This window comes from Coregonus lavaretus (assembly GCF_964263955.1).
Source record: "Coregonus lavaretus genome assembly, chromosome: 6".
Lineage (NCBI taxonomy): Eukaryota > Metazoa > Chordata > Actinopteri > Salmoniformes > Salmonidae > Coregonus > Coregonus lavaretus.
In genome coordinates, this window is record NC_139993.1 from 4,940,365 (window position 1) to 4,967,320 (window position 26,956).

A 26,956-nucleotide genomic window follows, 5' to 3' on the forward strand; every position below is an offset into this window, starting at 1 on the left:
CCTGTATTTTTGGGGAGAGACTTCCTCAGTAGCCCCCGCCTCCCATCTTTGATTGTTAAACAGCAGTGGCGCCGCCATTACTGTCTGAGAGACTGATGCCGCCCTGCTTCCCCTCCTCCTCCTCCTCCACTTAAGTTCCTTTTAAACAAGAACTTTAATTGGTCTCAGAGTATGGCAAGTTCCATTTTATTTTATCCACATTCCACCATTCCAAAGTATCTCAGTTGAAGATGAAGACTTTGAATCTCATATTCCTGTGTGTGACAGCTGCGTAAATCAGAAAGAATCATAAAACTTCCAAATGTCATGCCAGAAAGCAGAGCCATAACATTCTAGCTCTAAATCAACTAGATTATGACTATTCTCCTGAATGCGAGGAAAGTGAGAATCAGAGGTAACCTTAGTAGAAAATGCTGTCAGAGTTGTTTACCTTGTCTTAGGTTGAAAGACAGTACAGAAAGAGTGTGAACAGACCAGACACACCCACACACACACACACACACACAGCCCTCTTCCCCTCGCCCTTAATACCAGGCTTTATTATCCAACCTCTCATCCCTGCCATCCTGTCTTCCCCTCCAGATGAATGTCCTCTCCGCTCTCCACCAGCTGTTTCCGTGCCAGAACACCCCTCATCTTCCCGGGCCGCTGGCCTCTTGGTTCAGGTGGTAGATGGTAGTCTGTCTTTGGGGCTGGGCCATAGGGCCGCATTGTCGCAGTGCCTGCGTGTCTATGAGAGAATAGCCGCCCTTACGCCCATTAGCAGGAGTGTCAGTGTGCTCACATCGCCACATGCCAGACCGCCCTTGTAAATAAGAATTTGGTCATAACTGAGGTTATACAAAAATAAATAACTTGTATGGACAGCTTCAAGGGAAGAGCCTTGTGATACATAGCTCAAAACTTTGGAGGGCCCCCACCTTTTGTGGATGAAAGAAAATTAAATGATAGCCTTTCACTTTATTCACGCGGACTAAATCAGAAAATGTAACATTTTAGATAACAATACTGTTTTTTTCATCATAATGCAACTAAATATAGCATTTGTAAAGATGTAATGTTAACTTACATAAATATGCTGTCAACCGGTGTTTGTTTTGAGAGTGACTTGGGGGGGTGTACGCCCACAGTGCGTTTGTTTGTTTTAAAGTGTGTCTGTTTTGTTTAGTCTGTGTGTGGTATGCGTGAGTGCGTAAGTGTGTGTCTGACTGTGTGTATGTGTGTGTGTGCATGCGTGTGTGTCAGTCAGAGCGGGGTTAACTGGGTGTGGCTGTCTGTGCCTGAGGTGGGCGTTTACTTTTTAGGGCTTTTAGTGTAGTGTTTGTGTCTTAGCACAGACAGGATGTGCAGAGGTTGTCAGCACGGTTCATGAGATGAAAGAACGGGGGGGATGGGAACGGTCGAGCCGGTCAGATAACAGGCTGCCTACCTGAAAGAATCAGAGCCTGCTGCCTCCACCTCCACCTCTATGTACATTCCAAGTGTGCTGCACAGTGCCACAAAGAAACACCTCTCACCACCGTGGTGCTTTGACATTCTCTTTCCTAGACACTCAACACCCAGACAGAGCTGGACATAGCTGAGCACTGATATGGCCAAGTGCTCAACGACAACTGGAATCACAAGCCAAAAACCTAAAGGTTAAAGGTGTTTGTGTTTGTACTTCACAAGTATCCTTTTTTATGTGTGGACGACACCCTATTAGGCTTAGGCAACAAAGGGAAACACATTAGCTATTGATCAAAAGCGTGAAGAGACTTGTAGACTTGTAGACTTGGAATGGACTCAACAACCCCTTTACTGGTGCCAAACATATTAGTAACTGAGGGTAATAACAATGTCCTAACCATCATTTTGACAGCAATTTCAGAAATGCTGTTTGGCTGGTTTATATCATTTCCTTTTGCATTGCCAAGCTACTTCCATGGAGTCTCATTGTCAAAACAAATAAACTCACAGACAGGGTCAGTGTCCTGAGGCTGACAGTCCAGCTACAAGAACACCAACTGTGATGTAACATTGAGAGTTTTAGCACTGAAACAATTTGCATACAAGGCCTAGTGCATGTTTTGCAGGACAATGAGTGACAACTAGATACATACATATGTCATATCTTAATTTGATCACTTTGTTGTTGCTGCGAATGTTCCTGCGCTGTAGGATTTACATAAATTAACTGAATACCTGCACTAACACACAGTTATATTAACAGTATTGCACTTTTCATGTAGCCTAATTTTGGCCAGCTAATAGCCTAACCACCAATCAAGGAACATTACATTGGCGGAACAGCGTGAATGGACTAAATGTTCAAATCCTGTTGCTGTGACACAACAGGTCAAATTAAGAGAGCACACCTGTAAAATGTTTTTATTTCTAAATGGTAAAACAGATATGTATGAAAATACCCTCAAATAAAAGATGATATTATGTACTGTCGCATCATATGAAACATTTGATCTCAAATCCAAAATGCTGGAAATTTTAATTCTTAGCTTCACTGTCAAAAAAACATGTAGGTAAGTGTATAAGACAAGGGATGCAGGTGTGTGAACAAGAAATCAGTAGGTACATTTTTAGTCACATATAAAAACAGAAAGATTTAATAGGTTTGTGAATTATTTTATTGAATGGCTTTACTTGCTAAGGGTATTTAGTACCAGGAATCCATGATACGCCTCATGCTCATGAACCTCATACCACTCATGCCGCCCATGGCTCCCATTCCCATGCCCATGCTGAAGTTCCTGTACTCTCCAGGCCTCATGTACATCATCCTGCCTCTGAAGTGGGGCTGTTCGTACATCAGCCAGTGGCCTTCCATCACGTTGCAGGACTGGCATTTGGACATGTGGTAATGATCCATGACGTTGTCACAGTCGTCCATCATCTCGTGCATCTGACCTCCGAAGTTCTCTCTCTCGTAGATCCTCATCCTGAAGTTTCCTCTGTGCTGTTAGGATAAAAGTACAGGTTTAATTGATGAGATAATTATTTAGAACATTGTTTAATATGAGACTGTAACCATCAACATATGTTTTACTTTCAATGACAAGATGTGACTATTTTAAGCTGAAATATTTTCAACCTACCATGGCGATCATGCGGCAGGACTTGATGCTGTCACTCATTCCAAAGTGCTGCATGTAGTCAGGGTACTCGCCCCTCCTCATGAAGTACTGGTTTCCCATGTAGTTGTTGCGGTTGTACACCATCCAACAGCCACTGTCAACCCTGCAGGAGTGGCACCTGCTCAGGTAGGAGCTCATGTCACTGCAGTCACTGCTGCACTCATATGAACGACCCTGGAAGTTCCTGTCCTCGTAGAAGACGATCTGAAAATAAAAAGGAATAATTTCTATGAATTAAACAATTGTATGAAAGAAACATTTTAGAGAAATTTGGGATAGTCTACTATTCAGTCACAATGGTAACCAGGATATTGGGATAAGTCAAACATTCATGTTGTAGTTTGTGGTGCTAGAGCACTAGAGCCCTTTTGTATACCAATCTATAAAAATATTGGTTTATATTTTCAAAACCTTACCCTGCCCCTGTTCATGTTGGTGGTGGACATGTTTGCTCACTGTGCTGATGGTTGATGCTCCTGAACTGACTTCCTACCTGGTTTAACCCTTTCTTTTATACCTGACCAAACCCAAAGAATCGCTAGCTCCATTGTTCAAACCCCTGACCCAGCAACATGCTATAGCGGCCTATTGAGGCCACTGAGGTTACGTCCACATTTCCAGAAAAGCTGTTTTTCAATTGGTTGTTTCTCTAACAAAGTAACATAAAGCCTTTTGAGAGTTTACTCTCAACTTACTCTAAAATGTAAAAGTTCTTCATACATACGTTTTCAAATCTTACTTGAAAGATCACTTTTATTAACTAGAAAATGACATTTCCTGAAGTAAATGTGTGTGCTTGAAAGTCTTGAAGTATTTATGGTTGTGAAATAGTAGTAGTGGTAGTCGTAGAAACAGCAGTAGTAATGGTAGTAGTAATAGGTTTTCCATAGGCTATGGGTTAGTTATAGTTGCATATTTTGGGGTGGTTTGTTGGTTTGGAGTTATTATAGTGGGTTATAGTGGGCTAGTATAGTAGGATAGAGTGAGTACTATAGCATCATAAGCCATATTATTTGTTTTAAGGTCTTAATCACTCTTTGTGGCAGTGATTTCAGTTTAGAATGTTGAAACCTGCATTCTGCCTTTAAAATGAATTGGGATATAACAAGCTTTATAGTTTTTGAAGTATGAATGGTAGCAATAAACTGTGTTAAAGCAATCAAAGTTGATTCAGTCCGCACATTTCCACGTTGGGTTGGTGTTTGTAGCTAAAATGGATTAAGAGCAGTGGTGAATCCAACATTTGCCTTTGAAGTTTATGGAGTTTTTTATGTAGATTTAAAATTATTATAGTTCAAAAAGTACAAGTGGTATAAACAATCTTCTGAAAAGCAATCTAAGTTGAGTCAGTCTGCACATGTCAACTTTGGGTTGGTGTTTGTAGCTGAAACAGTTCAAGAGCAGTGGCAAATCCACATTTTGCTTTTAAATCTAAGGAGCTTTTAAGCAAATGTATAACAGTTATGTTCAAAAAGTATACATAGTATCAAAAAGCTGTATACAAGCACACAATTCCAGACTGGTCTCCACGTTTTAAAGATTGACTGGAGTTTCTAGCTTTAACGGTTCTAGAGGAGTAACAGCTCAATTGTTTACCTATCCTCTCCATTTAAACCCATGGCCATTAAAATGCATTGGGATTTATGCAAATGTATTGTAGTGTGAAAAGTAGGCTATAAGTAGTATCAACAATTATTTTTCAAAGAACTTGAAGATAGTCAGCCTGCACGTTTTAAAGTTGTTTTTTAGTGTTGGTAGCTTTTACAGTTTTGGCGCTAGAGGTGGCAGTGGAAGGAGAATAATAAGTATGCCGGATTTCCAAAGTTGTTTTGCTTTCAGGAAGCACATCTAATTATCTGACATGATAGCACAAACACATCTGGGACCAGACTATTAGTGCAATGAGAATAAAAACATACTGGTTATTAATCATTCTATTGTAGCCTACATGCCATGGATGGGATGGATTTCCTCTTTTTGAGCAATTAAATTAACTATTTGATAATAGAATATAGAGGACACAAATCTAGAAAGTTGTGATGATTTATTCTTGAATCATGCTGAAATGTTTCCAATTACTTTATTTGGAACAGTCATTGTGCGCTTTTTACGCCAACATCTGTTGCCTAATTGTTGAATAGACTATACTTGTTTTTATGTTATGTATTTGCAGCAAGTAATAAACGAGACTAGACCTTTAAATACGGACGTTTGGATAAGATCACGTGATACAGTAGATCACTACAACCTGTCTTCTCGTAGCTACTGGGTCTGGTCTTGTGATTAAAAAGGTAACAATTTTCCTGTAGGAATTTGCAACATATCAGTAGCTACAGTAGCCCTATTGCTCAACAGATTATAATGACAGCCAACCCTTGGATTGAAGTGAAATGACAGTCGTTTATTTGTATATTTTAGCGTGATATCTCCTGAAACCGGGAAATAACAGCAGGGGTACATCGCTGCCGTTATATAGGCCCTATCTTAAATAAACATTTGACTAAAGCCCATGTTAGTCTATAATGCCTCCACAAGACGTCGATCACATTGGTTTAAATGTTTCCGAATTTTATAATAGGACAGCGTTATTAAATAGCCATGTTGATAAGAAGGAGACGGCAAGGACCATTCGGATTTGTAAAGATTACCGAGAAGTGCAGTGCACAAGACTGCCTCCTTGTCGCTCTGTTTGAGAAGGGATTGGCAATGCACTAGTTGACAGTAAGAACATATTATACCTGAGACTTCCCTAAAGAAACTGTATAGGCCGGGGATGGATGCCTTATGTCACGTGAGCCCATTCTATATGTGTGCCCATTCTATATGCTTCTTAGACTATATACAATAGTCATAGTGTGAGATAAATTAAATGAAAAACTGTAAAAACATTACATTAACGGATAGCAAATAGTGACAGTGATATACAGTATGTGTATATTATTGAGTTTGTTTAAACATTTATACAATTAATCGACCAACATAACTATGAGTATTCCTGATTTTACCATTGTATGACTAAGGCCAGGAGTTTTTCCTGATCATTTGGCCTGACCAGGAAAAACTCCTGGCCTCCGATATGATACCAGTTTATTTTCTGGTAATAAATGTGTTATGATGTTTGTTTGTCCCCTTGTTCATGCAGGATGGCAGAGCCTGAGCCGCCCCTCTCATGTGACTGCTTTGTATCCCTGCCCCCCGGCTCGCAAGATGATCACGTGATCTTTGGGAAGAACTCGGACCGTCCTAGAGATGAGGTCCAGGAGGTTCTTTACTACCCAGCAACCAGTCACCCATCTGGGACCATGCTGGAGGTAAGCTAGGCCTAGCTTCACTTCACCCCATAGATTGACCCTGCTGCAAACCACAACCATGCTGCCATCTTGGATCGGGGCTCTCTTTAAAAAGAGATTTGATCTCAATGAGATGAAACCTGGATGAATCATGGTTAAAGAACTAAAATCCATCTGCCCTCTGAGTATTGTATGTAGGCCGGTAGTCAGAGTGTAGGCCTTTATGTTAAAAATGGTCACAACAGGTGTTTTGCTCTGTGACCAACATCACTAATTGGATTAGAGTTGTTTTCACTGGTGAGCAGTCAGTCTGGGCAAGATAACGGAGAAGGGTCATCAAAGCTCTAAAATACCCGTCCTTTGTATACACAATCAACATTTTCTAATTTACTATTCACAAAGTTTAAAGTTTGAATGATAGACTATCATTTATACGTATTTTTACGCCTTCATGTTATCAACGGTTTATATGACAGGCTTAAGGTATTGGCTGAGTACGTGTTGGTATGGTATGCCAGTAGATTTTATGTTACAATCAAATAAAAAGAGAATTGAACAACAATGTGAGTCTCCATCTCTCGTCCTACAGTGCACGTACATTCAGATCCCCCAAGCAGAACACACCCATGCTGTGGTCCTCAGCCGGCCTTCCTGGCTGTGGGGGGCCGAGATGGGGGCCAACGACAAGGGGGTCTGCATCGGGAACGAGGCTGTGTGGACCCGTGAAGCCATCGATCCAGGGGAAGCCCTGCTAGGAATGGACCTGGTCCGGTAAGCACTGCTAACCCTAAGTCAGCATTCCAAACAGTAGTGTTGTTTTGGGGGCCAAGTGAATCCTAACTTCAGAATCACATCACTCAAAGTTTGGCGTGAATAATCAATGCATTGATGTAACTGGTAAATTTGTTGAAAAGTAGATATACTTGCACATCTCCAGTTAGGATTTCAGCCTGTAGTCAGAAAAGCAATATAGAGCTATGCAGTAGCAGATAGGCTACTGTAAATGTACTAGGTAGACTTCCTTCATCACAGGTTAATACTTACATGTGTGTGTAGGGACTAGTTGTGTAAACAAAGATAGGCCTACTGCCAAAACATTGCTATGGGAGTTTTGATTGAATCCGGCCCAAGTGTGTTTTCACTTATGTCATAAAGCTGTCTTTACATTGTCATAAGCATAACATAAGATTTCATAAACAGGGTTGAATCAAAATCCTTATCTATTCATCTCTGCATACGCAGTTTAATGGATTTTGTAGTGTAACGCTGAACAAGTTAGCAGTTGGCAAAGGCAGCCGCAGGTTGCTCCTGTTGTACCACTGACTGCAGTGGTATATCAGCAGCATGACTCTAACCTACTCCAGGGGTTGCAGCTCTGTGGCTGACCCTGTGCTGCTACCAGCCTCTCAGGTGTGTGTATGTGTGGTGTCTGGGGAATAATATAAGACAGAATGTTCTATTCTATTTGATTCTGTTCTACTCATAATCTATTCTGTTCTACCGCTATACTTCTATTCTACCGGTATTCTACTCTACTCTACTCTATTGACAGCTTGGGGTTGGAGCGTGCGGACAGTGCCTGGGGGGCGGTGAGTGTGATCACTGGTCTGCTGGAGCAGCACGGCCAGGGGGGGCCATGCAGGGAGGATCCGGCGCCCTTCAGCTACCACAACTCCTTCCTCCTGGTGGACCGCAATGAGGCCTGGGTCCTGGAGACCGCCGGCAAGCTCTGGGTGGCACAGAAAGTCACAGGTGAGGAAACTGTTCTAACATCGTGGGAGCTGTAGTGTGAATGAACTTTGTGGGGGGAAACTGAGGGTGGCACAGGAAGTTACATGGTGAGGAAATTGCTGTAACACCACTGGAGCTGTAGTGTGGACAGTAGTCTGTTTTGAAACAGAGGTTGGTTTTGGGGTGATCTCTGTTAAGAAGTCAAATCTTGCATAACTTGGTCAGCTGAGTGATTCATTTCTTTGTTCATACAGTAGGTGTTAGAAATTGAAGTCTTCACCCTCGCATAAAGAAATCTCTCAGCCAAAGCCCCCCCCCCCCCTCTCCTTCCGATCCGTGTGGGCACACGTGCGAACCACTCGAGGCAAAGTAGTTTAAGCACTGCCTTCGCCCAATCCTGATACGTGCAAATAACCAGTGACGAAAACCCCAAAACCGGAAACAAATGCTGCTCCTTATCTCACACATCCCATTCAGTCTCTGCAGATTCTTCTCGGTCTACACGCAAAATCTGCTCACGGGAGATTCGTTTCGTGGTTTTACCCTTATGGTTAAGGATAGGATTGGGGGATGGTAAGCTGATCCTAGAACGGTGCGTATCTGAGCAACTTCTACCAGCAGCATACAACTATGCACCCCCCCCCCACCTGTCTTTGCTTCCCACAGAGGGGGTGAAGAACATCTCTAATGCGCTGACGATTGGGACGGATATCTCGGCGGAGCACCCAGAGCTGCGGAGTGTGGCCCAGGCCCAGGGTTGGTGGAGCGGCGAGGGAGAGTTCTGCTTCAACGAGGTGTTCAAGTCTGAAAACCCCCCCGCCAGGATGGAACTGGCCAAGAAGCGCTACAGTGGGGGCACACAGCTCCTCCAACAGCATGATGGTGAGGGAGACTATTCTTTCTATTCTATTCTAATCTAATTCAACACATTTAACTCCTAATAACTGTAAAAACTCCCAAAATGATGTTAAAGCAGGCTCTATTAACAACACTATACATGGTTGGTTAGGTTGGCGTATTTCTTATACAGCTATTTTTACGACATGTAATAAAGGCCTGGTATCTCCTCTTACCATAGAAAGTACGTTGAATGTAACTAGCTATGCCATTTCCTGTCTCCTGTCATTTCCTTTCCCATAAAAATAGATGACTAATAACCTACTTAGACAATACATTTTCTGGGTTCCCCAGGTTCTGTGACGGCCAAGGTGATGATGTCCATCCTGAGGGACAAGCCCAGTGGGATCTGCATGGACTCTGGGGGGTTCCGCACCACTGGCAGCATGGTGTCCATCCTGCCCCGCGACCCCAGCCTGCCCTGCATCCACTTCCTCACTGCCACCCCCGACCCTTCCAGGTGCGTCACCTCACCGGCCTGGTCCCAAACGAATCACTCTGACCCTAACCCCATTGTTGTCTGCTCCTTGTGTTTAATCTGAATGGGCTGGATAAGTGTGTTTACCAGAGAGCTATGTTGTAATGTTACTATTTTGCTGATACCTTTCCAGTTCTTCCAGATTTGCAAGAGGGACTCAACAAGGGTGTAGGAGAAGTGGCAAGGGATTGGTTTGGAACCAGTCCCAGGAACCCCTCAGGCTATCTGGAAGTGCTTCTTAAGATTCAGACTCAGATACCCTCTTTGCCTTTTATCTCTGTATCGCTCTTCTTCATCTTCATCATTTCCTCCTTTGGCAAAACTGCGTCGTGATTGGAGTTTCTCTGTGTCTGTGTGTTTCATTTTGTCCTTACCCCTCCCCTCCTCCTTCTTCTGGGCTGTCCTCCGCCCTGCCAGGTCTGTTTTCAAGCCTTTTATCTTCTCTGAGTCTGTGACCCCAGTGTCGAGGGTGATCTCCCCACAGTACGGCCCAGACGACCCGGTCAGGAAGCAGCCGCGCTTCCAGAGCCAAGTGGACCGCAGGCATGACCTGTACAAGGCCCATGAGGGGGCCCTGCAGACTATGGAGACCAACCCGGTACGTGTAGGAGGGGTTAGAATCAAATATGGGGAGAATATGCCACGGCCCACTGTAATAGGCTACAATTTCATACAGTATTTGCAGCAGATCCTCTTTTTTACATTGATGAGTGTGGGTATGGACTGATGGATATTATATTATGTACATCACCGACTATGAACTGTATTTTTGCATGTGTTTGTTTCTGTCCCTCAGGATGCAGGGAATGCTATAACGGAGACGTTGAGGATGTTGGAGGGCCAGTGTCTGACGGACATAGCAGCCCTGCTAAGTGGAGAAACACCAGCAGATGAGGAGCTGGGGGACCTGTTCTTTGACTGTGTGGACACGGAGCTGAAGTTCTACCAGTGAGGAGGTAAGAACTGTGTGTGTGTGTGTGTGTGTGTGTCTCTATGTGTTTCAGAAGTACAGTAACCTTCTCATTACTCCAATGTTGCCTCCAATTGTTCTCTGTTACAGCGCCCTCATGTGGAGATCGCTAGTGCTTGCAGATCGCCAGGAGATGGCCCTGGGACTGTTACATCCTGTGCTCCTGTTAGATTGGCTCCCTCCCGTCTCACGCATACAAACTCCCTGATGCCATTCCATTCATCATTAACACAGAATATAAATGTCTTAACGTTCCAAGGGATTGGAGCATCATTATCATCTGTACCACCCCAGGGAGCAATGCTTGCACCACATTAGTGAGTATGTGATGGACCACTACAGGAGTGTATGTATGTGACTATGTGTAGATCTGTTTGACATTAAAACACCTACTGTAAGTATGCCATTTGTAAAACGTGCTATTCATTGTTGCAAGTGAATGGGGGTTAGTTGACTGACTGCCCCCATGGGAATGAACTAATAAAATATTAGCTCTGTCTGCTGATGTGTCCTGTATTAACACTGTAGTTTAAAACAAACACTGCAATATTCAATTCAGTAATTCAGTATGTACTGAAGTAATATTTAGTACTGTTAATTAAAGAAGTAAAAAATTCAACAAATATTGTCCACTTTTGTTAAAGTTTGCGAATTTCTTACTCCGTCCTGTTGGTGGCAGTGTTGCACTTCCAATCCTATAAAACATGCTAGCTAACAACTTCAGAAGTAACCTAACCAAAGATTGGCTAGTATATTGACAAGATCTTTGAGTGACCGCTCTAACAATGGAAATACATGTCCTCAAAGATTGAAGGCAGGCTGGAGGAGGCGAGATCAGGTGGGACCATTCAGCCAATGAGAGGGCAGATACGCGTTTGAACAACAGCCATAGAGATTGATAGAGGACTCATCTTTGTATCGGTGCTAATATTGTGTACATTTTCTTTTTCATTGTCTGATTGCTCCCAACTCATAGAACTGCCCACCCAGTTGACTACTTTAAAATAGTGGAAGCCCTCAATTTCAATGTCCATGCTAAAATAGGTTATATCCATGATGTGTCCTCCATCTATCTCTATGGCACAACTCCGACATAAAGTCGTTTTTTTTGCCACGTGCATCCACTTATATCAGTGCATTCGTATCAACCTAGCCATTACGAAACTTCTATTCGATCAAATAAGCCTGACGTAGAAAATTAGCAATTAAATTTTTTGTTGACCAAATTCGACACGCTCTCATTGACCTCCATACAAAAATTACTAACTTCCGGGTCTTATTTTCATGGCCAGATTTTGGGCGGAGTAAAACCTCACGCCATGCCTCTTCTTCTCTGACCTTACGGAGTCCCCACATCCGTTTTTCAGGGGAAACGGAAGTTAGGTTGAAAATACTGTATCCGTGAAAACCGGAAACAACCGCTTTCACCCGACCCTGCTGATGAAGTATGACTGGGAAAGCTAACTAGTTGTGAAACCACAGTTTCTAAACCCTTTTATTTATACACTATAAAACTACAATTTGGTTTTCAAGTCAACGAGCTCAGTGGTAGGCCGAGTAAATATTTGAAACCTCAAAATCCAGAATGAGACGACACACAACATATGATGATGAAGACCTGCGAGATGCTACAAGGAGGAAAGGAGAGAAGGTAAATAATCGTTTTAGGCATTTGCACATGCATTTCAATAAGTATTGGCAATGTGACTATTTACATTTGGTGATTAATTTATTTGCCGATACCTTCCTGACTGGCATACTTATGTTTACATAGCCAGCCTGCTCTGAAAATGACATTAGCTAACGTTAGCTAATCTGACGACGTAAACTAGCTAGTTGCTAGGAAACTCTGACCTGCTGCTAAAATATGTGGACTTTATTTTTTATATCATGTTTTTACAAGTTTAATTCAATGTAACGGGTATGACAACCAAGTAAACTGTCTGACCTACCACATGCATGCACATCCACATCCAAGCATTCCTCACCAATTCTCTCAATTACCAAACTTCAGGTTTTATTTTGAAGATACATATATTATACATTTTGCAAGTTAGGAAAATAATGTGGTTTGCCAAGTGGATTCTTCTCTTCCATGCGCTGGCAGTCAAAATACAGAACAGAGAACTGAGTGTATGATTGAGTTTCTTCCCTGTATTTTCGACACGCAAAACTCAGGCACAGCTAACTCTATCACGTACTATTTACTACATCTACTACTACACACCCCAGTTTAGTATTTTATTAGGCGCCCCATTAGCTGTTGTCAAGGCAGCAGCTACTCTTCCTGGGGAACACTGAAATAAAACATTGCATCATACAAAACATTGTGCATCATACAAATCCACATTCCCACCACTACATCACAATTGTACATACACATTTACATTGCTCCACTACTACATTACAATTTGGGAGAGAGTTCCATGTAGTCATGGCTCTATATAGTACTGTGCCGTTTCCTAGCCTCTGTTCTGGACCTGGGGACTGTGAAGAGACCCCTGGTAGCATGTCTTGTGGGGTATGTATGGGTGTCTGAGCTGTGTTTTAACTTATTGAACAGATAGTTTGATACTTTCAATACCAGTTTATCTGGACCCCCCCCCCCCCCCCCCCCCTAAATAAACCGAAGGCTGTCCATGGTGCTGAAATTGCGACCTGTCTATGCGACTGCATGCCAAATGAATCGATGATAGGCTTTCTGTGGTGCAAGGGTATGTATAGCTTTGCTTTGGCTAATGAATAAATGTTTATTGGTATTTGGTCATTTTCTCATGTTAAGCCTAACATTTCACTAAGCTATACATGGTGTCGCAATGCTGCCATTTTTAGACAGCTGGCTGGTGGCAATAATGTAATTACTTGTTCAGTAATTAAAGTAAGAAATTCTAACATTGCCGATTGTAAAATAATGTTTTTATGCAACATCATACTAATCAGCTACAAATTGATTTTTTATAATATACAACTGTCCTGTATAGGCTACCTGAACCTGCGTGACATGAGCCGTCCTCGTGCTCTCTCCCAGCTTGGATAGAACGTTGTTGTGCGTAAAACCAGTCTATAATATAGTCAGTCCACCCTCAAAACACTAGCTTACTAGGGATTGTTTCATTATTCAGTGTACTATCTATAGCTGTATACCGTATTTAGCTGCTATTTAGCTGCTTTTTATAACAATTACACATTAAATAACCTAACAATGAGGAAAAAAGTAGTTGGCTTGAGGATAAATTCAGCCACTATTTATTGTTGAACTCAGCGGGGTTTGTCTGGCTAATAGCCTACACAAATGGGCTGGAATATTCAAGGTAAATTAAATCAAATGTAATCCAACTTGAGAGAGTCCCCTGGTCTCCTGAAGTTCTCCTTTTTTTGTGTGCAACTCTTTTCACCACTGGCTGTAGGTCCAGGTTGCGGGCCCGACTGTTTTCTATACGGAGTATTGCCAACCAGACAGTCTTTCCTGAGACATGGTGCATTATAGGCCTATGTACAATGTAAACGTAGTCTTGAATAAGGCATGCCAAGATATACCAGAGATAAGGGACTGTTGAAATTTGCAACCACACAACTTAAACACCGGTTCACCAGTATGAACGAAATCGCAAACCGCTTTTTTTGTTCAAGCCCTCAAGAACAGTTGTCCACTAAATATGATCATCTGTTTGCATCTGCCAATTTATTGTCTGTCCAGTATCTAGACGACCTGTCCCCAGAGCTTCCTATACCGTTAATTTCTTTCCGTAACGTGTTGAGGCCGGCAATTAAAAGGAATGAGAGGCTCAATTAAAGATGTTGCAGAACTGCTGTATTTGAAGCACAACTCACTTCTGCCCAGTTCCCCAGATAGTTCTTTATGAGTGGAAGCATTAGGTTCTCGGTCTGATATGCGCTTTTAAACACCCGAGTAAGCTCCACTCATTGCACTGGCGCCGTCGTAGCCTTGACCACAGCATTTGTTCACGGATATCCCCTTATACAGTGCATTTGGAAAGTATTCTGACACCTTTACTTTTTCCACATTCTGTTACGTTACAGCCTTATTACATTTTGTTGTTGTTGTTGTTATCCCTCATCAATCTACACACAATACCCCATAATGACAAAGCAAAAACAGGTTTTTAGACATTTTTGCTAATTTATATAAAATAAAACGGAAATATGACATTTACATTTACATTTACCCCATTTACATTTACTCCATTTACATTTACCCCAACCAGAAGCCATGGATTACAGGAAACATCCGCACTGAGCTAAAGGGTAGAGCTGCTGCTTTCAAGGAACGGGACTCTAACCCGGACGCTTATAAGAAATCCCGCTATGACCTCCGACGAACCATCAAACAGGCAAAGAGTCAATACAGGTCTAAGATTGAATCGTACTACACTGGCTCTGACGCTCGTCGGATGTGGCAGGGCTTGAAAACTATTACAGACTACAAAGGGAAGCACAGCCGCGAGCTGCCCAGTGACACAAGCCTACCAGACGAGCTAAACCACTTCTATGCTCACTTCGAGGCAAGCAACACTGAAGCATGCATGAGAGCACCAGCTGTTCCGGATGACTATGTGATCACGCTCTCCGTAGCCGATGTGAGTAAGACTTTTAAGCAGGTCAACATTCACAAGGCCGCAGGGCCAGACGGATTACCAGGACGTGTACTCCGAGCATGTGCTGACCAACTGGCAAGTGTCTTCACTGACATTTTCAACATGTCCCTGACTGAGTCTGTAATACCAACATGTTTCAAGCAGACCACCATAGTCCCCGTGCCCAAGGACTCTAAGATAACCTGCCTAAATGACTACCGACCCGTAGCACTGACGTCTGTAGCCATGAAGTGCTTTGAAAGGCTGGTCATGGCTCACATCAACAGCATTATCCCAGAAACCCTAGACCCACTCCAATTTGCATACCGCCCCAACAGATCCACAGATGATGCAATCTCTATTGCACTCCACACTGCCCTTTCCCACCTGGACAAGGGGAACACCTACGTGAGAATGCTATTCATTGACTACAGCTCAGCATTCAACACCATAGTGCCCTCTAAGCTCATCACTAAGCTAAGGATCCTGGGACTAAACACCTCCCTCTGCAACTGGATCCTGGACTTCCTGACGGGCCGCCCCCAGGTGGTAAGGGTAGGTAACAACACATCTGCCACACTGATCCTCAACACGGGGGCCCCTCAGGGGTGCGTGCTCAGTCCCCTCCTGTACTCTCTGTTCACCCATGACTGCATGGCCAGGCACGACTCCAACACCATCATTAAGTTTGCCGACGACACAACAGTGGTAGGCCTGATCACCGACAACGATGAGACAGCCTATAGGGAGGAGGTCAGAGATCTGGCCGTGTGGTGCCAGGACAACAACCTCTCCCTCAACGTGACCAAGACAAAGAAGATGATTGTGGACTACAGGAAAAAAAAGAGGACTGAGCACGCCCCCATTCTCATCGACGGGGCTGTAGTGGAACAGGTTGAGAGCTTCAAGTTCCTTGGTGTCCACATCACCAACGAACTATCATGGTCCAAACACACCAAGACAGTCGTGAAGAGGGCACGACAAAGCCTATTCCCCCTCAGGAGACTAAAAATATTTGGCATGGGTCCTCAGATCCTCAAAAAATTATACAGCTGCACCATCGAGAGCATCCTGACTGGTTGCATCACCGCCTGGTATGGCAACTGCTTGGCCTCCGACCGCAAGGCACTACAGAGGGTAGTGCGTACGGCCCAGTACATCACTGGGGCAAAGCTTCCTGCCATCCAGGACCTCTATACCAGGCGGTGTCAGAGGAAGGCCCTCAAAATTGTCAAAGACTCCAGCCACCCTAGTCATAGACTGTTCTCTCTGCTACCGCACGGCAAGCGGTACCGGAGTGCCAAGTCTAGGTCCAAAAGACTTCTCAACAGCTTCTACCCCCAAGCCATAAGACTCCTGAACAGCTAATCATGGCTACCCGGACTATTTGCACTGCCCCCCCACCCCATCCTTTTTACGCTGCTGCTACTCTGTTAAGTATTTATGCATAGTCACTTTAACTCTACCCACATGTACATATTACCTCAACTACCTCAACTAGCCGGTGCCCCCGCACATTGACTCTGCAACGGTAGCCCCCTGTATATATAGCCTCCCTACTGTCACTTTATTTTACTTCTGCTCTTTTTTTTCTCAACACTTTTTTGTTGTTGTTGTTGTTTTATTTTTACTTTTTTTGTTTAAAATAAATGCACTGTTGGTTAAGGGCTGTAAGTAAGCATTTCACTGTAATGTCTGCACCTGTTGTATTCGGCGCATGTGACCAATAAAATGTGATTTGATTTGAGTATTCAGACCCTTTACTCAGTACTTTGTTGAAGCACCTTTGGCAGCGATTACAGCCTCCAGTCTTCTTGGGTATGACTCTACAAGCTTGGCACACCTGTATTTAGGGAGTTTCTCCCAATCTTCTCTGCAGACTTTTTTTTATATATATATTTTTTATTTAACCTTTATTTAACCAGGTAGGCCAGTTGAGAACAAGTTCTCATTTACATCTGCGACCTGGCCAAGATAAAGCAAAGCAGTGTGATAAAAACAACAACAACACAGAGTTACACATGGGATAAACAAAAACGTACAGTCAATAACAATAGAAAAATAGAACATCTATATACAGTGTGTGCAAATGTAGAAAGTTATGGAAGTAAGGCAATAAATAGGCCATAGTGCAAAATAATGACAATTTAGTATTAACACTGGAGTGATAGATGTGCAGAAGATGATGTGCAAATAGAGATACTGGGGTGCAAATGAGCAAAATAAATAACAATATGGGGATGAGGTAGTTGGGAAGCCTCTCAAGCTCTGTCAGGTTGGATGTGGAGCGTTGCTGCACAGCTATTTTCAGGTCTCTCCAGAGATGTTCGATCGGGTTCAAGTCTGGGCTCTGGCTGGGCCACTCAAGGACATTCAGAGACTTGTCCCAAAGCCACTCCTGCGTTGTCTTGGCTGTATGCTTAGGGTTGTTGTCCTGTTGGAAGGTGAACCTAGAAGGATTACTTTATCCTATCCCAGGTATTCCTTAAAGAGGTGGGGTTTCAAATGTCTCCGGAAGGTGGTGAGTGACTCCGCTGTCTTGGCGTCGTGAGGGAGCTTGTTCCACCATTGGGGTGCCAGAGCAGCGAACAGTTTTGACTGGGCTGAGCGGGAACTATGCTTCCGCAGAGGAAGGGGAGCCAGCAGGCCAGAGGTGGATGAACGCAATGCCCTCGTTTGGGTGTAGGGACTGATCAGAGCCTGAAGGTACGGAGGTGCCGTTCCCCTCACTGCTCCATAGGCAAGCACCATGGTCTTGTAACGGATGCGAGCTTCAACTGGAAGCCAGTGGAGTGTGCGGAGGAGGGGGGTGACGTGAGAGAACTTGGGAAGGTTGAACACCAGACGGGCTGCGGCATTCTGGATGAGTTGTAGGGGTTTAATGGCACAGGCAGGGAGCCCAGCCAACAGCGAGTTGCAGTAATCCAGACGGGAGATGACAAGTGCCTGGATTAGGACCTGTGCCGCTTCCTGTGTAAGGCAGGGTCGTACTCTCCGAATGTTGTAGAGCATGAACCTGCAGGATCGGGTCACCACCTTGATGTTAGCGGAGAACGACAGGGTGTTGTCCAGGGTCACGCCAAGGCTCTTCGCACTCTGGGAGGAGGACACAACGGAGTTGTCAACCGTGATGGCGAGATCATGGAACGGGCAGTCCTTCCCTTGAGGTGGTGATCCGTCATCCATACTGATATGTCTGCCAGACATGCAGAGATGCGATTCGCCACCTGGTTATCAGAAGGGGGAAAGGAGAAGATTAGTTGTGTATCGTCAGCGTAGCAATGATAGGAGAGGCCATGTGAGGATATGACATAGCCAAGTGACTTGGTGTATAGGAAGAAAAGGAGAGGGCCTAGAACTGAGCCCTGGGGGACACCAGTGGTGAGAGCACGTGGTGCGGAGACAGCTTCTCGCCACGCCACTTGGTAGGAGCGACCGGTCAGGTAGGACGCAATCCAGGAGTGAGCCGCGCCGGAGATGCCCAGCTCGGAGAGGGTGGAGAGGAGGATCTGATGGTTCACAGTATCAAAGGCAGCAGACAGGTCTAGAAGGACAAGAGCAGAGGAGAGAGAGTTAGCTTTAGCAGTGCGGAGAGCCTCCGTGACACAGAGAAGAGCAGTCTCAGTTGAATGACCAGTCCTGAAACCTGACTGGTTTGGATCAAGAAGGTCATTCTGAGAGAGATAGCAAGAGAGTTGGCTAAAGACGGCACGCTCAATAGTTTTGGAAAGAAAAGAAAGAAGGGATACTGGTCTGTAGTTGTTGACATCAGTGGGATCGAGTGTTGGTTTTTTGAGAAGGGGTGCAACTCTCGCTCTCTTGAAGACGGAAGGGACATAGCCAGCAGTCAAGGATGAGTTGATCAGCGAGGTGAGGTAGGGGAGAAGGTCACCAGAGATGGTCTGGAGAAGAGAGGAGGGGATGGGGTCAAGCGGGCAGGTTGTTGGGCGGCCTGCAGTCACTAGTCGCAAGATTTTATCTGGAGAGAGAGGGGAGAAAGAAGTCAAAGCATAGGGTAGGGCAGTGTGAGCAGGACCAGCATTGTCATTAGACTTAACAAACGAGGATCGGATGTCGTCAACCTTCTTTTCAAAGTGGTTGACGAAGTCATCCACAGAGCGGGAGGGGGGGGGGGGGGGGGATTCAGCAGTGAGGAGAATGTGGCAAAGAGCTTCCTAGGGTTAGAGGCAGATGCTTGGAATTTAGAGTGGTAGAAAGTGGCCTTAGCAGCAGAAACAGATGAAGAAAATGTAGAGAGGAGGGAGTGAAAAGATGCCAGGTCGGCAGGGAGTTTAGTTTTCTTCCATTTCCGCTCAGCTGCCCGGAGCTCTGTTCTGTGAGCTCGCAATGAGTCATCAAGCCACGGAGCTGGAGGGGAGGACCGAGCCGGCCGGGAGGATAGGGGACACAGGGAGTCAAAGGATGCAGAAAGGGAGGAGAGGAGGGTTGAGGAGGCAGAATCAGGAGATTGGAGGGAGAAGGATTGAGCAGAGGGAAGAGATGATAGGATGGAAGAGGAGAGAGTAGTGGGAGAGAGAGAGCGAAGGTTGCGGCGGCGCGTTACCATCTGTGTAGGGGCAGAGTGAGTAGTGTTGGAGGAGAGCGAGAGAGAAAAGGATACAAAGTAGTGGTCGGAGACATGGAGGGGAGTTGCAGTGAGATTAGTAGAAGAGCAACATCTAGTAAAGATGAAGTCAAGCGTATTGCCTGCCTTGTGAGTAGGGGGGGACGGTGAGAGGGTGAGGTCAAAAGAGGAGAGGAGTGGAAAGAAGGAGGCAGAGAGAAATGAGTCAAATGTAGACGTAGGGAGGTTGAAATCCCCCAAAACTGTGAAGGGTGAGCCATCCTCAGGAAAGGAACTTATCAAGGCGTCAAGCTCATTGATGAACTCTCCAAGGGAACCTGGAGGGCGATAGATGACAAGGATATTAAGCTTAAATGGGCTAGTGACTGTGACAGCGTGGAATTCAAATGAGGAGATAGACAGATGGGTTAGGGGAAAAATTGAGAATGACCACTTGGGAGAGATGAGGATTCCTGTGCCACCACCCCTCTGACCAGATGCTCTCGGGGTATGCGAGAACACATGGTCAGACGAGGAGAGAGCAGTAGGAGTAGCAGTGTTTTCAGTGGTAATCCATGTTTCCGTCAGCGCCAGGAAGTCGAGGGACTGGAGGGTAGCATAGGCTGGGATGAAGTCAGCCTTGTTGGCAGAAGAACGGCAGTTCCAGAGGCTGCCTGAGACCTGGAACTCCAGGTGTGTGGTGCGTGCAGGGACCACCAGGTTAGAGAGGCAGCAGCCACGCGGTGTGAGGCGTTTGTGTAGCCTGTGCGGAGAGGAGAGAACAGGGATAGGCAGAGGCATAGTTGACAGGCTGTAGCAGATGGCTACAATAATGCAGAGGAGATCGGAATGAAATGAACTAAACATCTGGGAAAGGAGAGAGCAAGGCCTCCCTCACCAAAAAAAATATAACTCTCCCAACTTCCACCTCAGAAACTATCATTGTTTCACTGAACCACCCGAATAAAACTCTCCCAACTTCCACTTTAGAAATTAGAATTGTTGTAAACTACAGCGGTTCAATGTTTCAAGGACTAGACTCAACTTACTTTATTCAGCTAGCTAACTATGACGCCATAGCTAACTAGCATGCTAGCATCCAATAACACACAGTTTAGCACCAATACTTGGTTACAACAAACTACCAATAGTGTGTTAACACACTAAACAGATAATTCGTGTCCGTGTTTAGTTCTTTCATAACGCAGCAATGATTAAACGTTGGCTAGCTAGCACAAATATATTGTATTTAGCTACTACAGTACAGCTAGCTGGTAGTGTTGGCTAGCTAGCAATGGCTGCTGTGTTGACTTTGTTTGAAAAACGGCGTCGCTGCGAACGAATGTAGCTGGCTAAAAGGATATTGTATTTAGTTGCTACCGTTGCTAATAGCTACTAGCCAGCTAGTCCAGGAGGTGAGTTAGCTAGCTAGCTTCGTGCTACACCCGGCACCGCCGAATACAAAAGTAACCTACAATAACTACATACAACAACTACCCACAACAGCCCACGATGCCTACCTATAATACCTAATAATATACAGCCCACGATGCCTACCTATAATACCTAACTACAATCTAAATACATAGTTTAAGCCTTACTCGACAAAGCCCAAGCTATGTATAAAGCCAAACTTACCCAACGCCAGCTATCTGGGTGGCAGACTGCAATCAGTAGCTGTAATTAAGTACAGCAGCTACCAACCACCTAACGTTAATGCCTCGGATAATGAGGTTAGAAAAACAGCTGAATGGTAGGTAGCTAGCTGGCTCAATTACAGGTACTCTTAAGCGTGAAATAACATTGGAAACAACTAACCACAGTTGCTAAAAGTTACCAGTAGCTACCCGCTAGCTAGCTAGCTTTGTTGGTCCAAGTAGTGGGTTAGCTAGCACCCGTGCTTCGCCGGGGTCCGCCGAATACAATACTTACCTACAATAATTACCTACAATAACTACCTAAGTAAACTACCTATAATACCTGACTACAATACCTACCTACAATCTAAATACATGGTTTAAGCTTTACTCAACATCATATAAGAAGCCAAGCTTACCTCCTGCTAGAGAAAACACAACCTCTCCCGACCATTCTCTCCCTTCCACCACTCCCAAAAAAAACTCTCCCTACTTGGAGTAAATTAGTGAACAACGACGCCCAGGCCTCAGAAACCTTTGTTTGCAATTACAGAGATCATACGTTTCCTGTAGGTCTTGACCAGGTTTGCACACACTGCAGCAGGGATTTTGGCCCACTCCTCCATACAGACCTTCTCCAGATCCTTCAGGTTTCGGGGCTGTTGCTGGGCAATACGGACTTTCAGCTCCCTCCAAAGATTTTCTATTGGGTTCAGGTCTGGAGACTGGCTAGGCCACTCCAGGACCTTGAGATGCTTCTTACGGAGCCACTCCTTAGTTGCCCTGGCTGTGTGTTTCGGGTCGTTTTCATGCTGGAAGACCCAGCCACGACCCATCTCCAATGCTCTTACTGAGGGAAGGAGGTTGTTGGCCAAGATCTCGCGATACATGGCCCCATCCATCCTCCCCTCAATACGGTGCAGTCGTCCTGTCCCCTTTGCAGAAAAGCATCCCCAAAGAATGATGTTTCCACCTCCATGCTTCACGGTTGGGATGGTGTTCTTGGGGTTGTACTCATCCTTCTTCTTCCTCCAAACACGGCGAGTGGAGTTTAGACCAAAAAGCTCTATTTTTGTCTCATCAGACCACATGACCTTCTCCCATTCCTCCTCTGGATCATCCAGATGGTCATTGGCAAACTTCAGACGGGCCTGGACATGCGCTGGCTTGAGCAGGGGGATCTTGTGTGCGCTGCAGAATTTTAATCCATGACGGCGTAGTGTGTTACTAATGGTTTTCTTTGAGACTGTGGTCCCAGCTCTCTTCAGGTCATTGACCAGGTCCTGCCGTGTAGTTCTGGGCTGATCCCTCACCTTCCTCATGATCATTGATGCCCCATGAGGTGAGATCTTGCATGGAGCACCAGACCGAGGGTGATTGACCGTCATCTTGAACTTCTTCCATTTTCTAATAATTGCGCCAACAGTTGTTACCTTCTCACCAAGCTGCTTGCCTATTGTCCTGTAGCCCATCCCAGCCTTGTGCAGGTCTACAATTTTATCCCTGCTGTCCTTACACAGCTCTCTGGTCTTGGCCATTGTGGAGAGGTTGGAGTCTGTTTGATTGAGTGTGTGGACAGGTGTCTTTTATACAGGTAACGAGTTCAAACAGGTGCAGTTAATACAGGTAATGAGTGGAGAACAGGAGGGCTTCTTAAAGAAAAACTAACAGGTCTGTGAGAGCCGGAATTCTTACTGGTTGGTAGGTGATCAAATACTTATGTCATGCAATAAAATGCAAATTAATTACTTAAAAATCATACAATGTGATTTTCTGGATTTTTGTTTTAGATTCCATCTCTCACAGTTGAAGTGTACCTATGATAAAAATTACAGATCTCTACATGCTTTGTAAGTAGGAAAACCTGCAAAATCGGCAGTGTATCAAATACTTGTTCTCCCCACTGTAACTGGTATGAATTGAGTATGATTCGTATCAACCTTCATCAATTTTTAAGGTATAAAGCAAGCAGTTGTCTCAGTGGATGGTTATCCATTGATATTCTCTCATGTCTCCTGTTAGGTTCCTGATGATAAGCTACACGAACCCACCATTTATTCATTCAGGACACAGGAGCAGGACATCGCAGCCACAGGCTTCCAGCGCTTCCTCAATGTCCTCAACAAAGGGGTGGACATCAACAAGTTCTCAAAGATTGTCAACAACGTGAATGAGTTACCCCCTATGCAGGAGGGCCATCCAAAGACTACCTACAGGAGTGAGATTAAGGGGGCCCCAGCACAGAGCTCTCAGGATTGCTTGGGGCCCCACAGTAGAGCTCTGCCACAGGACCACAGTCACTCACACATTCGTGGAGAAAGGAGGCCGGGTCTCCCACACGGCCAGCTCCAGAGCCTGCTGGAGTCCATCGGGCTAGACCTGGGGGTGGAGGAGTTGGGCCGACTGTCAGACCGGACCAAGGAGAGGCTGTACGGGATGAAGAGAGACCAGGAGAGGAGTCCCTTGACGTCAGACAGATCCAGCCCCTTCCCCCTTTGCCACCAGCACTCAAATCTGACCTTTGATTACAGCCATTCTACTACCAGAGACTGGGATAGAGAGGGAGACAGAGACAACTCTGATAGAGACCGAGACAAATATATGAGAGACAGGGAGGGAGACAAGAATAGGCACTCTAGTACTAGAGACTGGGACAGAGAACGAGACGAGGACACAGAGAGGGACGAATCTAAGAGAAACAGAGACCGGGACAGAGACTGGGCCAGTTCTGAGAGAGACCGAGAGAGAGACGGGGACAAATCTGAGAGAGAGAGGGACAGGCGCTCTAGTACCAGGGACAGAGACAGGGACAGGCACTCTGGTACCAGGGACAAGCGCTCTGGTACCAGAGACAAGGACAGGCACTCAGGTACCAGAGACAGCGACAGGGACAGGCGCTCTAGTACCAGGGACAGCGAGAGAGACAGGCACTCTGATACCAGGGACAGGCGCTCTAGTACCAGGGACAGAGACGGGGACAGGGACAGGCGCTCTAGTACCAGGGACAGGGACAGGCGCTCTAGTGACAGGGACAGGCGCTCTAGTACCAGGGACAGGCGCTCTAGTACCAGGGACAGAGACAGGGACAGGCGCTCTAGTACCAGGGACAGAGACAGGGACAGGCGCTCTAGTACCAGGGACAGGGACAGGCACTCTAGTACCAGGGACAGAGACAGGGACAGGCGCTCTAGTACCAGGGACAGAGACAGGGACAGGCACTCTAGTACCAGGGACAGAGACAGGCGCTGTAGTAACAGGGACAGGCGCTCTAATAACAGGGACAGGCGCTCTAGTGCTAGGGACAGAGACAGGGACAGGCGCTGTAGTACCAGGGACTGGGACAGAGATGGTGACTGGGACGAAGAAAGCGACAGGGATAGGTATAGGGACAAGTCCAGGGAAAGCTCTGTTGAGCTCAACACATACTCCAAGGACCCTATGTATCCTTTTTCCCACCCTCCTAATGCATCTATGATGGCAACCTTCTCCACCACCCAGTTATCTCTGTATACCAGCAGCCCCTACTCCAATGCCTTCCCTCCAGGTTGGGGTTATCCCCCTGGTATTATGCCCCCTGGCATTATGCCCCCTGGTATTATGCCCCCTGGCCTAATGCCCCCTGGGAGCATGCCCCCTGGTATTATGCCCCCTGGCATTATGCCCCCTAGCCTAATGCCCCCTGGGAGCATGCCCCCTGGTATTATGCCCCCTGGTACCATGCCCCCAAACCTTATGCCCCCTGGTACCATGCCCCCTCCCCCTGGTATTATGCCCCCTGGTACCATGCCCCCTGGTATTATGCCCCCTGGTAACATGCCTCCCTTCCCATACCCCCCCCCTGGGTATCTACCTTACCCCAGCGCCCCACCGCATTACTCTAATAGCACAGCAGCCTTAAGCCAGACATACACATACACCCAGCCTGCTAGCAACCTCCAGCTCTCATCTACCCAGCCTGCCAGAAACCACCAGTTAACATATGTCCCGCTCACAAACAACCATCCCACTGGCACCCTCCAGCAGCTAAACACCAAGTCCACTGGCAACCTGCTCCAGCTCATGAACCTCCAACTCCCAAAAAGCAAGCCCGCTAGCACCCGCCAGCTTACATACATCCAGCCAGCTAGCAACCCCCAGGTCACATCTACCAAGCCTGGTGGGACCCGCCAGCTTACATACATCCAGCCCGCTAGCAACCCCCAGGTCACATCTACCAAGCCCACTAGCACCCGCCAGCTTACATACATCCAGCCTGCTAGCAACCCACAGGTCACATCTACCCAACCCGATAGCGAACTCAAGTTCACAAGCTCGGCTGTACTCACGCCAACACTGAAAGTGTTGACCCCAGACCCAATCTCCTTGAGCAAGGCCCAACAACTGAAGGAGCCGTCACACCCCCGCTGTCTGCAGTACGTTAAGACGGTGGTGCCCAAGGGCGGCAACCGCCGCGTAAGACGGCTCATCAAGTCAAGAGTCAAGAGAAACAGCCAGGCGTTTGGAGAAAGGTGTAAGAAATACAGGAAAGAGGTTCTGAGAAAGAGGAGAATATATCGAGATCTCCAAGAGAAGAGAGATGGACTGATTGCAAGAGCTGCAGCGAAAGTGGCCGCTCAGGTGGCTGCAAAGTATCCCAGGGCCCTCTCTGAAGCGGAAGCAGAGAGCGATGTTGAAGGGGAGAAAAAAACAATGCCAGAAGAAGCGATTAAGGGGAAACTAAAGAAAAAGGTTTGTGTAATTACTTCTGGAAGTACAGTATTATCTTTGGTATGAAAGACCTTTGCTTACTTTTATGCTGTTCTCATTTTGTCATTATTGCTTGTCATTTTACTAATGATATTATACACCATTCAGTCATATTTGTATTGACATGCGAGTGTATACCCTTTCTCAGCTTGAAGAGTTCAACCTGAAGATGAAGCGGAAATCGACACAACAAACACCAACATAAACTCAAAGGCAGTTTGTTGTAAGTAAAAGCAGTATAAATACTCCATCTATTTCATCAAAGAATGTGTATTCACTCCACTTTGGTGAAATTTGGAAAATGGAGTTAAGTTAATGAGCCTGGAATATTTTATTTGGGTCAGTTATGCAATGATTCTCTTATCAAATCAAGAATTATTGTTTTTCTATCATAGCGAGTCATTCGTCTGAACTCTTTCTTTTTTCTGCAGATCTTCACTGGGCATCATGAGCTCATCTCCCACTAGACTAGAACCTTCTACTGACCCATCCAGACCCTATGGACATCAGTTGGCTTACATTCTTAGCTAGCAACCATTTATAGATTTGTAATGACACTAGCAAAGGATTTGTTATCATCCTTTAAGACTACATTTTGAAGAAAAAAATTTCAGTGTATGTTCAGATTGGATTTATCTGTACTAGCATGGGTACGGCCAGGGGCTTTTCTTTACGACTTGATCTGACTAGCAAAAATGATTGCCTATATAGGCTTTAATTAGGGCCTGAAGGTTTTCCTAGGCTGGTCATTTGGTCAGGAAAAACTCCTAACCCATTTCTGTGGATCCTCTTTCACTGTGTATATATACAAATAAAGAGTTATTTTATTTCTTTCTTTTTCTCAATAAAAAGTAACTTCAATATGGAAGTCATGCTGATGCTCGTCACTATGCTTCACACTCCATCCTGTTGGTGGC

The 26,956-nt window shown here is 45.4% G+C and overlaps 3 protein-coding genes across 5 annotated transcripts; 2 read left to right on the forward strand and 1 right to left on the reverse strand.

Annotated features, from left to right (window-relative positions):
* Nucleotides 1-2,653: 2,653 nt before the first annotated feature.
* Nucleotides 2,654-3,577, reverse strand: LOC311131620 (gamma-crystallin M2-like; the record flags this gene model as incomplete). Its single annotated transcript, XM_084164692.1, has 3 exons — nucleotides 2,654-2,953; nucleotides 3,093-3,335; nucleotides 3,548-3,577. 3 exons carry the CDS (start codon nucleotides 3,575-3,577, stop codon nucleotides 2,654-2,656), a joined length of 573 nt encoding a protein of 190 aa, XP_084020818.1.
* Nucleotides 3,578-5,358: 1,781 nt separating this feature from the next.
* On the forward strand, nucleotides 5,359-10,996 carry LOC311131619 (secernin-2-like). Of its 2 annotated transcripts, XM_084164690.1 has the most exons (9): nucleotides 5,359-5,422; nucleotides 6,274-6,442; nucleotides 7,011-7,192; nucleotides 7,974-8,173; nucleotides 8,819-9,034; nucleotides 9,344-9,509; nucleotides 9,945-10,125; nucleotides 10,324-10,483; nucleotides 10,588-10,996. In XM_084164690.1, exons 2-8 carry the CDS (start codon nucleotides 6,275-6,277, stop codon nucleotides 10,477-10,479), a joined length of 1,269 nt encoding a protein of 422 aa, XP_084020816.1. In that variant the 5' UTR covers nucleotides 5,359-5,422; nucleotide 6,274; the 3' UTR covers nucleotides 10,480-10,483; nucleotides 10,588-10,996. The 2 variants fall into 2 exon arrangements, with proteins under 2 accessions (XP_084020816.1, XP_084020817.1); XM_084164691.1 differs by lacking the exon at nucleotides 10,588-10,996 and having other exon boundaries at nucleotides 10,012-10,125; nucleotides 10,324-10,441.
* A 927-nt stretch (nucleotides 10,997-11,923) lies between these two features.
* Nucleotides 11,924-26,910, forward strand: LOC311130713 (uncharacterized protein). Of its 2 annotated transcripts, none has more exons than XM_084163503.1 (4): nucleotides 11,924-12,148; nucleotides 23,316-26,021; nucleotides 26,188-26,262; nucleotides 26,471-26,910. In XM_084163503.1, the coding sequence occupies exons 1-3, from the start codon at nucleotides 12,083-12,085 to the stop codon at nucleotides 26,242-26,244; spliced, it is 2,829 nt and encodes a 942-aa protein (XP_084019629.1). In that variant the 5' UTR covers nucleotides 11,924-12,082; the 3' UTR covers nucleotides 26,245-26,262; nucleotides 26,471-26,910. The 2 variants fall into 2 exon arrangements, with proteins under 2 accessions (XP_084019629.1, XP_084019630.1); XM_084163504.1 differs by lacking the exon at nucleotides 11,924-12,148 and adding an exon at nucleotides 23,059-23,143.
* Nucleotides 26,911-26,956: the final 46 nt, after the last annotated feature.